A 15,259-nucleotide genomic window follows, 5' to 3' on the forward strand; every position below is an offset into this window, starting at 1 on the left:
TCAGTTAATACGTTTTATCCAGTGAGTGTCAACTGGGACCACGTTCTCCTTAACAGCCACGTTTAAGCAGTTTCCAAGAAAATTGACAGTGGTGGGGATTTAGCCAATTTGGCAACTGTAAAACTACGTGGTGTAAAAGAGTGCACGTAAGGTAAGGATTTGGGAATTAGCCCTCGGCTTTCATTAAATCAATCCAAAGCTGAGGAGAGAAAAAGTCTCTGCCTTTCTCTCCAGCTGGCTTGAACAATAGAGCAATAGAAAAAAAAACACATGGCAATTCTCAGAAGCATAACAACAACATTTTATTTAATGATCCCATGACATGAGAGATATTAAATTCAACAGAGAAAAAGTTCAAACATTTACATCAACAAAAATATACAAGGTCTGCATATGAAACTTCCATTCTGACTTAAATTCAATCATTCCTTGCCACAGTGTTCTTTTACACAGTTTAGCACATCCAACTTTTTCGATTCAGATTCAAACTGCAAAGAACTCAAGAAAGAAGCCTGAGGTTTGAATCAGGTGACTCAAACAGTGAGCAGACTACACTTTTCCCAGGACTATATGTCATGCTGCATTTCATTTACAGGTGAGCTAATATTGTTAACACTGTTAGCAATGCCAGATAATAACACATTATACAGTGTTTTGCACATGTATGGCATACTAACACCTGAAAGTCTGGACCAGAAGCCACATCAAGGTTTATGTATTTGTTACACTGTATATATTTGGTTTGTTTAGCTAAGTGAGTGGACTAAAGAACTTAACTTAATCTGTCGTCATCAGCTATGTGAGCGGAGTCTCTCCATACCCCATATTAACTGGTTTGTAGAAAATTAGTAGGTTAATTAGAATTAGTTAATTAGAGTTCAGCAAGTTGCTTTGAAAGGTGTTGTGACAATTTCCAGCTCTTTGTCAGAATCAGCAGAATCAGACTCCCCTTCCATGGCATACACGTCCCATACCATAAAAAGTGTAAAAGATAATAATTAATATGCAGTTATAGTAAATAAATGAATTCCCAGTGTAAGCATGTGTCAATACTACTGCGTGATTTCAGCACACAATCAGTGAGCAACCTGGACAGAGACCACCTCTTTTAGTTGGAAGAAAGTCGAGTCCTTTGGGCTGGACTGTGGTTAGAGGAACCTTTCTAATGTGCTTTACTCCTGCTTTTAGTTCAGACCAAACAAAGTAGTGTGGAAACAATGTAAAATAAAAGTTAAATATGTTCACAGGTAGAATCAGACAATACTGTGTGTGTCTGCCTTTGCTACTGTTAATAAGCGAGGCAGCCATCTTGAATTCTGAATTCAGGGTTGCGAGACTCTTGACTTTCAAAGTAAGAAAGGAGACCAGTTGGAGCATCTAGTTTAAATTTTCTATCCGGAATTCCAGCAACAGAGTTTAAATAAAACGCAGCACTACTCCAGGTTGTAGTCTTTTCTTTACAACTGTAGTTTTTTTTTCTTCAACCCATAAATATTCCACCCCTTTCTTCACACTCCCGTTTGGAAAAGTCTCACTCCCAGTGTTCTTCAGTGAGAGTCCATGATTTGGGCTTGGCTTCTGAAGAATCCCGGCTGGCATTAGTAGAACCGTTCTCACACAGTGAAGCAGTGAAGAAATCACTTGCGGAAGCGCTTGAACAGAGGGTGGACGCTCTTGTTGGCTGCTCCTTTGTTGCCACGAGTATGGTACTCCATATAGACGGTGTCATCAGCGCCTGACATGGAGCTCATGGTACCGGGCCGGCGAGAAAACTGGACATGGAATAAAGGAAAAAAAATCTTTATTGAAAACCGTAAAAAAACAAAAATTATGACAAATAATGAAAGGCTACGCTTATTGGAAGATAACTTACTACCCACTAGGGATGTGCCATATCGTATTGTAATGTATGCAAAAATATCGCCAACAATATCGTGAACGAAATAATACACTAAAATATCGTGCCATATTACCCACCCCCAATTATCTCAGTAAGGGGTGTGCCATATCATATTTTATGCAATAATAACATTTAATTTTTCATTTTGTTGCAGTAGTGCATTCTTGAAATATTATTTTAGTTGTGTTTTGTCATATTGCCAATAGCATCGGTATCGTGAAAATACCACCCCTACTTCCTACCTTATTTTCATTCATAATTACATGACAAAGCCATTCCAATCTCAGCACAATTCCTGTTCGGCTATGATCTACATTATGCTAAATTGTGGTATTCCTGGGATTTATTCTCCTGGAAACAGATTTACAACCACACCTGATAGGTTATATTATTATTATTAACTATTAACCTAATTATCATTAATTATAACAAAGTTTTATTTCTATTTTAAGTGTTTAAAACAGAATTAGTTTGAAACTGGTGCATCAATTAAAGTAAATGTTTTATATATTTAATATTATATTCCTAATTCAGTTTAAACAGCTACTGTATGCTTATAAAACGTGCAAAGAGGGTTCACTTCTTTTAAAGCTTTAAACGATTAAAAAGACTTGAAACGTGGCTCCTTTAAACCATTTCTAAGCACCAGCGTAAGATTTTGTTGGGTTATTTGCTTCGTTAAGATTTGTGGTAAGATTTGTCCAAATATTGCAGAACTTAAATTTCGAAACGGCAAAATTCAATCGCTTTAAGCACCTTAAGGTCCTAATCTGGACCGGGTACAAATCGCTGTCTAGTTTTTAATCGTTAAGCAACAATTACAGCGATAAGCCACTGCCTGCGTTGTAAGGCCTGTTATATCAACCCTGTATGTAAACCCTGTTTACACCCTTCTAGGAATTGTTTGGTTCTTAAAAAAAAGATTTTTCAGGAATCTGTTAACAATTTATTCAGTTAGAATTTTGCAATCAATACCCAATAACCAATTTCTGATTTCAGGGACAAAGAAGGCCCAAAAACAAGAAACATTCAGAAGAACCAAAAGAAAACACAAAAGCGTACCTGAGGTTTTCCTCCCATCTCTCCCATCACTACCTCTTCCTCTGCATCCAGATCAGATGCTGCCAGAACCTTCTGCAGGAGCTGCTGCTGCTCCTCACGTGTGTTAAACATCAGATCCTCCTCTTCCATTCCTGCCATCTTAGTGATCACCTATAGATGAAGTAAGGTGGGACGAATGAATGGGATGGGGTGTGGTAAGGTGCGGTAGGGCGGGTGGTGTTGGATTGGGTAGGGTCAGGCAAGCGGTGTGGGATGGCGTAAGGTGATAGGGCATAAGGTAGGGTAAGGAGTAGGGTAGAGGGTAGGGTTATGTAGGGCGAGGTGGGGTGGTGCGGGTTTGATGTTGTTGGGTGGGGGAAGGGTGGGGTGATTGGGTGGAACACAGTGGAATGGGGTGGGAAAGGGTGGAACAAGGTAAGAAAGGATGGGATGAACCAGGGTGGGATAGGGTACGTTAGGGTGGGATGGGAAGATAAGAAAAGAGTGAAAACATTTTCAAAGCACAGTTCAACTGCTCTACTGCTCAAATTGATCAAATAAAAGCATAGTAGCTAGTACGTCTGCCTCTCCGCACTGGGGGTTTGGGTTCAAGTCCCTATCTAGGTGGAGTTTCTATGTTCACCCTGGGTCAGTAAGGGTTTCCTCCAGAGACTCTGGTTTCCACCCACAGTTCAAAAACTTGGAGATTAGATGATCTGGGTACTTTAAATTACCATGGAATTAATTACACTAATTTGCCTTGTTGTGTGCATATATATGTGCGTGTGTGCATGTGTGTGCGTTATATATGTGTGATATGTTTTGCTTCTCCTTCCTCGGTCAGTGTGGTTGTTAAGAGTACGCTGTGCACAATTAGCTGCTACTTCTCATTACTGTGTGTGTGTGTGGGTTGAGTGTAAAGGATTGAGTGTTGATTTTAAGCATCTACAGGTTCTAGAAGCACTATATAAGTATAATGAAGTTGTATGAAAAAGTTTGGGCACCCCTGATAATTTTCATGATTTTCCCTTATAGATAATTGCTTGTTTGGATCAGCAATTTCAGTTAAATATATCATATAGCGGACAAACACAGTGATATTTGGGAAGTGAAGTTTTTAGGATTTACAGAAAGTGGGCACTCTTGTCGTTTTATTGATTTGAATACCTTTAGTACTAATTACTGAAACACAAAATTTGTTTGGGAAGCTCATTGACCCTTGACTTACATACACAGGTGAATTCAATTATGAGAAATGGTTAAGGTGCCTTTTCTGCACACATGCCACAAAAAGAGTCGCTTGAGGTATGCTAAAGCACAAATGAACAAGCCAGCTTAATTTTGAAGTAAGGTGCTGTGGACTTACTAAACTAAAATTGATTTATCTGGAGGGCATGGCATGAAAAAATGGAATGATCATCTCAGTCCCCAGATCTGAATATTATTGATAATCTGTGGTGTGATTTAAAGCCGGCTGTTCATAATCAGAAACCATCAAACCTGACTGAACTGAAAATGTTTTGTAAAGAAGAATGGTCCAAAATACCACCAAACAGAAGCCAGACTCTCATTGGAAGCTATAGGAAGCGTTTAGAGGCTGAAAAAGGAAGAACTACTCTTCTGCAAAAGGAGGATCTACTAAATATTGATGTAATTTTTCTGTTGAGGTGCCCAAATGAATGCACCTGTCTAATTTTGTTTAAAGAATTATTGCACACTTTCTGTAAATCCTATAAACTGTATTTTACTTCTCAAATATCACTGTGTTCATCTGCTATATAATATATTTAACTGAATTTGCACTACCAATAATTTATAAAGGAAATTCATGAAAATTATTAGGGGTGCCTGAACTTTTTCATACCACTGTATATAGACAAACCTTGAAACTGTATCCCTGGTCAACCAGGAAACGCTGTCTCTTGGTAGAATAGGCCATCTCCTGTGTGTCCTGAGATACTAGCGAATAGAAGTAGGCATTGTACTCTTCAGCAACCATTCCTGCAGTAAAGCAAACACACGTTCAGTTATCCTCAGAGCAGCAGAACACTGTGCATCAGACTGTTCTCCAGACTCCAGACTGGGAATAAGATGTTATATGATAATTCTAATAATGCATTACCTTTCTTGGCACGTAACACTCTGCCCAACCTCTGGGCCTCCTGACGGCGAGATCCTCCATGAGACGAGATCTGAATTAAAACGTTCGCCTCAGGCAAGTCGAATGACGTGTCTCCCACCTAAAAGACAAAGAGAGAAAGGCAATTAACCACTCGCTGTGAGGCGTACTTTCATTTGACTAAGATGACCTATGGAAGCAATTGTATCAGCACTAGCAGATCAGTTTTCCCACATCAACCCTATCCTCTGATTTACATAGATAGAGTGTTTAGTAACCACCAGTAAAGGGCTCTAATATCCACAGATCAGCCACAACATTAAAACCATTTACAAGTTAAAGGAGAACTCCGGCGTAAAATTGACTTTTGCTGTAGTAAAACATGATAAAGAGTACTAACCTTTGTTAAATAGCCCACCTAGGCTCTCTAGCAGCTTTCCAAGATCCAGTAATTTTGTGCTTTTTGCCCAGCACTTTTTACAACAGGCGCTTTGGGGCATCCACTTGCCCCTGCAGATAAATAGCTTTTTACACCATTATCCAGGTTAAAAGCAGCTCCACACCACCTTGGTAGAATCCAGAGAGCTTAATCTCTGGGTGCTGCCATCTTAAAGTCAAGTCATGATCAGTACAGTGATAGTGGCACCTGGAGGTTAGGTTACGTTATGGGTTGTAAACATGGTTTTTAATAAGCTTCTTGTGCACTTTTAAAAGTTCTTAATGCCTTGTTTTAAGTTTCAGGGCTCTCCAGATTCTACCAATGAGGTGTGGAGTTTTTTTGTGCCTGGATAAGTGCTCGGTGAAAAGGACAAAATTACTAGATTTTAGAAAGCTGTGGGAGAGCAGAGGTGCCGTTTTAACAAAGGTGTGTACTCTATCATATTTGACTACACCAAAAACTGGCCAAACATAAATATCTGAGCCTAATTGTAACCAGACTGGATCAAAAACAACAGGCAGGTCTTGCAATGCAATGCTTCCAGTATACAGCGGTCAGTATTTACTTAAAGTGGTTGTCCATTTAGAGGTGGTGTGCAGTGAGGCCCTTCTAACCCTTCAGAGAACGGGTGACGATAAATGCATGTAAATAATTACTTATTTTTTAATCTGGAAATATACATCATAGCTATTGTAAGTGTAAGAATTTATTTTATAAATAAAACAGCAACTAATTCAAAGCATTAGTCTGTGTTTTTTTTAGTTGCTACAGGACTCTTATCTGACTGACAGCGGTTTTAACCAATCAAAGCTTTTTAAAATGGCTTCTGCCCCCGCGTGACTGTGTGACCCTTCTCCTGATTTTGAGAAGGGTGTAGTAATGAGTCTATTAGCAAAGTCAAAGCAGGTCTAACCAATCAGATTCATGATTTTCACTCCGGGGGCGGGGCCATGGCTGTGTAACCCCTTCTCAGCGCTGTGGTGAAGGTGTTACGCGTCGCTTAGTCATAAACGGAGCTCATGCTGGATTAATTCAATGTGTAGCTAACTATCATGGAATTGCGGCTGCAAATGAGACAGATATTGTCTGATATCATTTTAAAAAGCTTTTTTAAAGGATGTCCTTCAATGTGAAACTAATTCACAATAATAGGCCGCCTGACTGGTGAGTTTTTGTGTGTACTTAATGTTTTGGCTGCCCTGGCGCACTGTAGACATACAAATGAGTGATGTTTGTTGAACGGTTGTACTTGAAGGCAAATTAAGCATTTATTGTTGGGTCTATTGTACACTTTTGTAGTTTCTAGTTGTATGTGTGGGCTATTGATGTGTTTTAAGTTAATATAACTAAGTCAAGAGAGAGAATATGTAGTTATTGTAATATTTATCTATGTGTCCGTCGGCGGGGTGGGGGGGTATGGGGGGTGGTTGCAGAAGGGGTACCCACTATATTCACTGCACGCCACTGCCATTTAGCATGCATGCCCAAGGCTTATTAATGTGATTCATGAATGCCCCACCTCCCCACTCTTGATAAAGTGTCAGAAAGCACAGGCCACCTTAAGAGGTCTTGTGGAGTCCATGCCTCAAAGTGTCTGATTTGTTTTGTAGCAGAAATGGGATCAACATAACATTAAGCAGGTGGCTTTAATATTATGGTCAGTGGATCACTGGTTTAAATCCCAGATCAGTTCCGTCAGCAGCCGGAGTACAAGCATTGCTCTCTCTGTAGATAGCACCCTCTCCCCTCATCACTCGTAATATGATGTTGCCAGCACAAGCATCTGTTGGCTGTAGTAACCCAGCCCTGATATTTAAATGTAGGATAGGGAAACAGATTGCAAAATGAATTCTGTGGAAAAGCATGAATTCCAGCTGTTCACGCATGTAATATTCATGCATTTCCACTGAATTAATTTTGCAATCTGTTCCCACATTCTACCTATTCTACCTGTACATGCTCATCACTTGATGTATCAAAGAACTACCTAAAGGTAATGTGTGTATAAACAGTGTTTTTAATAAATTACCTGTGCAATTTCAATGCTCTCAGTGCCTCATTTTAAATGTCAGGGGGAATGCTATGCCCCTATTGCTAGCATTGTAAGCTTGTTGAGAGCATTGGCTCAATATGCTGTATTTCAGAATGCTGGGGGTGAGTTGAGGTTGGCTATTCGACAAAAGCTCGTAATCATTATCCTGATTCACTAGACCCCACGTACATTTCACTTTAACACAGTTCTCCTTTAACACCAATGCACAAACACTAATCTACTGTAAAGATGTGAGGTATGACCCGATATATGACTACAAAATCCGCTAAGCAACTAGTGATTGACAAACATGTGTACTGTGGGGAATTTTGGATTTCCATCAGTTTCAGGGGAATTATTGCAGTGGATTATTATTATGAGTGGATTTTCAGTAGTCCTCCTCTGAACTTCAGGGGCGATGTGAGGTAGATGTGGGGTTTGGGGTTTACCTTGTTTTGCTAACAATGCTTTACCTCACCTACCCTATAAAGCCACGTACTAGAAGATCTTGGTTCCAAATAAGGTACTGTGGCATGTGTAATTCTAGGAATCCTTGGTCTAATGTTCTGGTTCATTGAATGGGATTTTAGAGTACAAATAAAAGGAACACCATGCATAAATTTGGGTGCCACAGGAGATTTAATCTCTTAGAGGACTTTTACTATGGCTTGCTAGGGTTATGCCTTGTTCAGTCATCATTAGGAAAGAGCTGATGATAAATAAGATCATTTAAAAACAGCACAATTTGAACATTTTAAAAACATAAAAAATAACATATTAAAACAAAAGATGAACATTACCCAGTACTTCAAATATTGAAGAAAGTTTTTTTTTGCCTTCATTTCATTAGGAAATTATATTGTCAGCTTCCACCTTTAAGCCATCGTTACTGAGTGCCTTGGTTGAACAAAAGGTCTATAAAGGAGCGTTTGTTCCCAATGCCAATCAATAAATACATTGCACTAAGTTGTATCTAGTCAATGTATGTTTATTATTTATTTTATTGCTATTAATTGATCAGTTGTCTGTGTTGTGCCGTACTGCAGATGTGTTTGTTATTTAATTGTTCATTTTATGGTAAAGCAAAGAAAGATTTCCTGTAGCATGAAAAACCCTATTCCATTCCAATCTTCTTTTGTGCCCAAACATTTGCATGCCAATTGAGTGGTCCTAGTCTTGCTAGCCATGATCTGAGGATTCACTGAAATTAGTCTGGACTGTTCCAGACACGCAAAGCTACAGAACTATAGTAGGAGATATGCCAATATTCAGCAAGTCTTCAATAAAGTATACAGACGAGCTGCAGTTTCACTAGAGACACACAACCTGCTTATTTAAATGTATAATACTGTGAGGACACTGTAAACTGTGATAAACATTTAGGTATGATTTCATGTACTACTAATTTAAAAGACCAATTAAAAGAGAACCCTGTGGAGGGAACTGTGAAGCAGTGGTTTGGTCACATGAAGCTTGCAGGATTTAGGTGGTAAAAGGGATGCTGGTCACATGCAGCTCAGAGATTAGAAACCACAGGTGCTCAACACAGCCCAGACTAAAGCCTGAAATATTTCCCATCAGGTTCAGTTGGGTTCCAGTGCAGTTCATAAAACGTGACGTCTATCCTGCAAGATACACGTAGACATAAAATATCTTGAATGTAACGTAAGATTAGACAGTAATAGATTGTTGTATACATTTGTTACATATAGAAATGACAGGTGAATGGTTTAAATGAATATCGAAATTGAATATTAAAAGAGAAAAAGGAGGAGAAATATCCAATCCTGATTTCATACACATTTTTGTTCTTGCACGGCTTTGGTGCTGTTTGTTACCATTTTGTCTACTATGTGGAGATTGAAGTGTCTTCAGCTGTCTAGTGGAAGGAATGTGGTTGTCTAGCTTCATGTGACATTACTCTTCTTCACTTTGTGACAGTTTTTGGATTTCTGTACAGTGTAACATGAAGCAATGGCAAATATGTTATAAGTTTGTAGCTGTAGTAATGATCTGGTCCAAATAAAGGTCACATGTATATTTGTTTAAATAGGTTACAACCCCAAATCAGAAAAAATAGGAACAGTAAAAAAAAAAAAAAGAAAAAAAAAAAAAAAAAGAACAGAAAATAATAAAACAATTTACATAACATTTTAAGTCCCTGTGCAAAACAGAAGCATTGCTGCTTTTGTTTAACATTGCACCATTACTTATTTTATTATTTACATTTTACCTCATTGCTAGCCCTAAACTGACCCTGTCACAACTTTGTTTGGAATGTGTTGCAGGTCTAAAACACAGGAAAAATAAAAAATAAAGCTAATCAGACAAAGTATAAAATATATTCAAAAGTAGCTGTAAGAAACGCTAGTCCCAGCTTTTTCTGAAAATGTGATTTTTCTGTTAAGAGATGATCTAAGAACAGTGGTTAAAGCACTCAACATCAGTTAGTGGAGTTTTATTCAGACTCTGTTTGCTGCTGCTGGTGGAGGCCAGACCTGGATTGGATCATCTCAGACTGTACTTAGGCTTTGTAAAAATCCACAGAAATATGTGGAGAACAGAGAGACAAGCGTGTGTGTGTGTGTGAGTGTGTGTGCATTTACCTTGGAGATAAAGATGGTGTTGATCTTGGGGTTGTGCTTGAAATTCTGGAGGATCTGCATCCTCTCCCCTTGAGATGTGGGGCCATAGATGTATGGTCTGGGTCAAACACAGAAAGATCAGGGTTGGGTGATGTGGTCTTAAAATATTACCAAGAAATTTCAGAATATTTTTTGCGATACAATATACTTATTTGATATGAAAGCACTAAACACTAAAATATTTTATTAATTTCAAAAATGTACTACTGCAAGAAAATAAATGTCATTATTGTATGCCACATTCAGGAGAAAAGAAAATGTCTATTTTGAAGACAAAAGGTACTTACTAATAGTATAATAATAGTACTTATAATAATTAATAATAACAAAATTAATTATATATTTTTTTAAAAACTATGTAATGTAACAAAAACTAGTTGTCAATTTAATTTAAAAATGTATTGGATTAATTAAAATTATTCTGTGCCTAATCCTCTTCTTAAGACCTAAACATTTAAAGTTGGATATTTAAATGTAGATCAAAGAACCAATAAAGAATCAATGTTAGATTAAAAAAAAATAATAAAACTAGTCTGATGAAGATTTACTGGTTTTAGTGTCCTTAGTCATTTCCTGAGTGTCCACTGTCTAATAAAAAGCAACATGTTATAGATTCCAGATTAAAGCGTCAAGGCTTTTACATTGACAACAAGTTTCTACAATGTGGATTTATATAAGAAACATGAAAACTGTTTTTTATTTCAGATTTAGTTGTGTTGATGCACTAAGGTATAATAATAACCCTGTCTGCATCCACACTGCAGCCACACAGTTCGTCTCATTTATTCATACATAGAAAATCCTCTCAGTGAGGTGAATTTAGGCCCTGTGCAGCAGCAGTTCGGACTGAAATGACCTCTTACTGCTGTTCTAAAGTGGCTTTTTGCGAGAGGTTACACAATCCTCTGACCTAAACCGAACTGATGTTGGATGTGCTGGAGTTTCACAGCGTGAAGAAAAGCAGCAAACCTCCAGAAGCTCCTTCAGGATGCTGAGAAAACAATTCCAGGTGACTTTACTTCATAGAGACACTGATATTAAAATACCAAGAGTGTGCAGATCTGTCCTCAAAGCTAAATGTGGCTACTTAGAAAAATCTTGTGAAATAATCCTGCACGTGTTCCTGTATAGCTTTAATGTCTTCAATATTTTGTCTTCGATTGTATATAGTTATTTTTTTAATTATGATGATATCAGTGTGTTTGATATGATATGGCACACCCCTAGTACGCATCTTTCACGTTACTGAACAGGCAGGTCACATGCCAAACCATTAGCTGACGCCTTTCAGTTTTGTACCAGGCTTATTCCTACAATAATACCAATAAACTGCCTGAAAACAACAGACACAGGTGAGACTGTGCAGGCACGCAACCCTGGCCGGTGAAATGCGCTCATGAGAAAAGCAGATAATAGAAGGATAAACTGAAATTTCCTAAATTTCTCCGAAAAGCCTTCCTGAGCAATACAGCCACTGTAACCGCTCGCAAAAAGCCACTATAGGACGGCAGTAAGAGCTCATTCAAGTCCATACTGCTGCTGTACAGGGCTCAAACCAACCTGACTGAGAAGATTTTCTACGTATGAAACAATGAGACCAACAAAGAGGCTGCAATGAGGATGCAGATACAGAGTATTGTTACCTCTGTCCATCAACAAACACTAAAAACTGAATCTGAAATAATAAAAAAAAATAAAATCATAGTGTGCTTGATGGGTAGAAAGATGAATTCAGTGGCACTATCAGAAATATTGCTGCAATATAACTGCAATCAAACCATTTCAACCCAGTTTAAAAGGTTTAAATATACTAAAAAATAAAACAAAATCTAAAAACTAACTAAAACTAACTAAAAACAATAAATCAAAGGAATATTTGAATACTTGGATTTAGAGCTGCACTGCATATAGTCTCTGTATTGATATTGCTATGTGAGCATGTGCAATAGTCAGTAGAGGTCACGCAATGTCAGGTAAATTCATATAAATGTTAAAAACTTTTACCTTTTTGCTGTGTAATACAAAAGGAAAATACATATTCTCATTTTGACATGTATCATTCTTTGACGTCAAGTAAAAAAAATACTGTAGTTTTTAATATCACAATATACAGTGGCTTGCAAAAGTATTCATGCCCCTTAACATTTTTCACCTTACAAGCACAAACACAAACGTGCAAACAACTGCCTTCAGAAGTCACTTAATTAGTTAATAAAGTACAGCAGTGTGTAATTTCTAGAATTTCCCCTCGGGGATCAATGAAGTATCTGTCTGTCTGTCTGTCTGTCTGTCTATCTAATTTAGTCTCAGTATAAATACACCTGTTCTGTAAAAGCCTCAGTGGTTTGTTAGAGAACCGTAGTGAACAAACAGCATCATGAAGACCAAAGAACTCACCAGACAGGTCAAAGATAAAGTTGTAGTGAACAGGATTAGATTATAAAAACATATCACAAGCTTTAGGAAAAAAACAAAATTCAAAACAATGCCCCATTGGCACAATTATGTGCAACATTGTGTTGGTCTTAAAATCCCAACAAAAAACAATTAAGAGAGCACTTAAAATTTTTCTTTAATTTTACCAAATTGAAAACCTCTGGAATACAATCAAGAGGAAGATGGATGATCACAAACCACCAAACCAAACTGAACTGCTTGAATTTTTGCACCAGGAGTAGCATAAAGTTAGCCAAGACTGGTATGTAAGACTAGTGGAGGAGAACAGGCCAAGATACATGAAAACTGTGATAAAAAAAACAGGATTATTCCACCAAATATTGATTTCTGAACTCTTAAAACTGTATGAATTGAGTTGCATTATTTGAGGTCTGGAAGCTCTGCATTTTCTTTGTTATTTCAGCCATTTCTCATTTTCTGCAAATAAATACTCTAAATGACTATATTTTTATTTGGAATTTGGAAGAAATGTGATCCGTAGTTTATAGAATAAAACAACAATGTTAATTTTGCTCAAACATATACCAATAAATAGCAAAATCACAAAACTGATTTAGAAACTGGTCTCTTAATTTTTTCCAGAGCTGTATATATATATATATATAAAACACAATGGCAGTTTTTCCAGTATTGTACAGCCCTACTTGGATTCAAGTAATTTGAAGTCAATAACTACCTAATTCTACCTTAAGATAAATATAACCAAATGCATATTTTCTCCAGTGTTGCCTTCAGTAGCTGCTTGTGTAGGAGTGTTTGTGCTTTCACTATAGGCTGCAGCAGTGATAAGGAATGGAAGGATAAACTGAAATTTCCTAAATTTCTTAGAAAACATATACATGCTTGCAGTTTCATTTAAAATATATGAAAGCTGAAAATCAGTTCTGGAACATAAAACTGCACAAATGTTGTGAGGGGTTCTCAAGGAAACATCAAAAATAGCAGTACACAAGAAAGATCCTTAGACCTTCTCAATTTTTACACTAACAACCTGGTTTGTCCTTTTCCATTCCCTAAATATTCTAGTTTAAAAAAGCTAATTTAGTACTTTCTAGATAGCTGGCGTTATTGTTTCAGGTTCTGTTGAGAGACCACACATCTTATTTTCTCAATAACAAGCAGGATTTAACAGAAAAGCTAAATATCGGATTATTAAACCAAACATCCAAAACATTCATTAGTGGATCACTGCTAACGTGCCGCCAAGCTTTTGGAGCATACAAAAGGCTTTCCAAAAGTCAAAGCCAACGTGAGTTTTACAACCTGTGCTGTTGGCCACCAGAATGATTTTTAGCTTTATTTGCACACAATAATAATAATAATAATAATAATAATAATAATAATAATAATAATAATAATAATAATAATAATGAAAATAAAAGTTCAGAGAAGTAATTTATGAGATGTAACTTAAACCTTTACTTTCTATTTCATTCTGCTTTTCCCTCAAAACTTTAAGCTCATTTACAAGATGTAATATAAAAACAAAATTACACTTTTGCGTGAACAATTTAGGACACTCTATGAAAACTTCTGCCTCAAATATTTGTCTAAAAAATGTTTGTGTTAGCAGCACACTCAGTAACAGATACTGTAATAAGTGATGATGATTACCTAAACTACCCTTTCACAAACTGCCTTTTTTCCTGCAGAAAGATAGAAGTTGTAAAGGGCAAGGTTAGTAATATTAGCTGAGGTAATTTAGCTTTAGCTAGCATATGTTTGTTCACAAAGAGATTGGCTGCCTTCCTCTGTGTAAATTTCAGTCTGCACTACTGAACTAAATTTATGCTTAGAACAGCACTGCTGAATAAAATCATGTTTATAATAGCACTGCAGAAGTAAATTAATGATTAGAATAACACTGCTGAAGTAAAACCATGATTAGAAAAGCACTGCAGAAGTAAATGTATTATGCTTTGTTGGTTTGTCTGCTGAGATATTTAAAAAAAAGAAAATGTTCAATAAATAATTTAAAATTGGAGTTTTTTAATTGACCTTTGTATGAAAAGCAAAACAAAATACTTTTAGGCTCTTTTATTTATGCAATGTTGAAAAGAAAAAAAATGAAAACCTTAAAAGGTGTATTTAGTATTTGGTATTCAGTCAAATGTTTAAGTTTGTTCGGTTTTAGCCAAAAATGTTAATTTCTGCACATCTCTAGTAATTGTGGTATGTGGTGGTTAAACTAGTGTAAATGTGTAATAATGGGATTTACTTGTTGAGACGGATGGCGTATTCTTTGAGTGCGAAGACGTTGTCGGCGAAGACGATGATCTTGTCGTTGCGTCTCTCGTGATAGCGGATGAGGAACTGGCAGGCTCGGAACTTGTTGGGGTTCATGGTGTACAGCAGGATCCGCTTCTTAGTTTTTATAGCCACGTACTCACGATAAAACTCAGGCGACATCGGACACCACACCTGAGTGTCACATACACAAATGTTATTCATTTTAAATTAATTCATGTTATTAAAAACATATAAAACACATATACAGGACTTATATATGATGGAAACTGACAGCTGAAATCTCTGAGATAGCTTTTCGTATTCTTCACCTAAACCATAATGTTGAATAATCTGTGTTTTCTGGTCATTTGAAACTTGCTGTTTTGAGGTCAAAGAG

At 37.0% G+C, this 15,259-nt stretch overlaps 1 protein-coding gene across 1 annotated transcript in view; it reads right to left on the reverse strand.

Moving 5' to 3' along the window:
• Nucleotides 1-283: 283 nt before the first annotated feature.
• ercc3 (excision repair cross-complementation group 3) overlaps nt 284-15,259 on the reverse strand; it is a 31,092-nt gene continuing 16,116 nt past the window's right edge. Inside the window, exons 10-15 of the mRNA XM_022673457.2 lie at nt 14,852-15,054; nt 10,138-10,234; nt 5,064-5,181; nt 4,824-4,942; nt 2,963-3,112; nt 284-1,772 (exon numbers count right to left, since the gene is read on the reverse strand). Coding sequence (XP_022529178.1) covers nt 1,638-1,772; nt 2,963-3,112; nt 4,824-4,942; nt 5,064-5,181; nt 10,138-10,234; nt 14,852-15,054 — 822 coding nt within the window. The 3' untranslated portion in view covers nt 284-1,637. The remainder of the gene's footprint in view (nt 1,773-2,962; nt 3,113-4,823; nt 4,943-5,063; nt 5,182-10,137; nt 10,235-14,851; nt 15,055-15,259) is intronic.

Source organism: Astyanax mexicanus, chromosome 5, assembly GCF_023375975.1.
Source record: "Astyanax mexicanus isolate ESR-SI-001 chromosome 5, AstMex3_surface, whole genome shotgun sequence".
Taxonomy (NCBI): Eukaryota; Metazoa; Chordata; class Actinopteri; order Characiformes; family Acestrorhamphidae; genus Astyanax; species Astyanax mexicanus.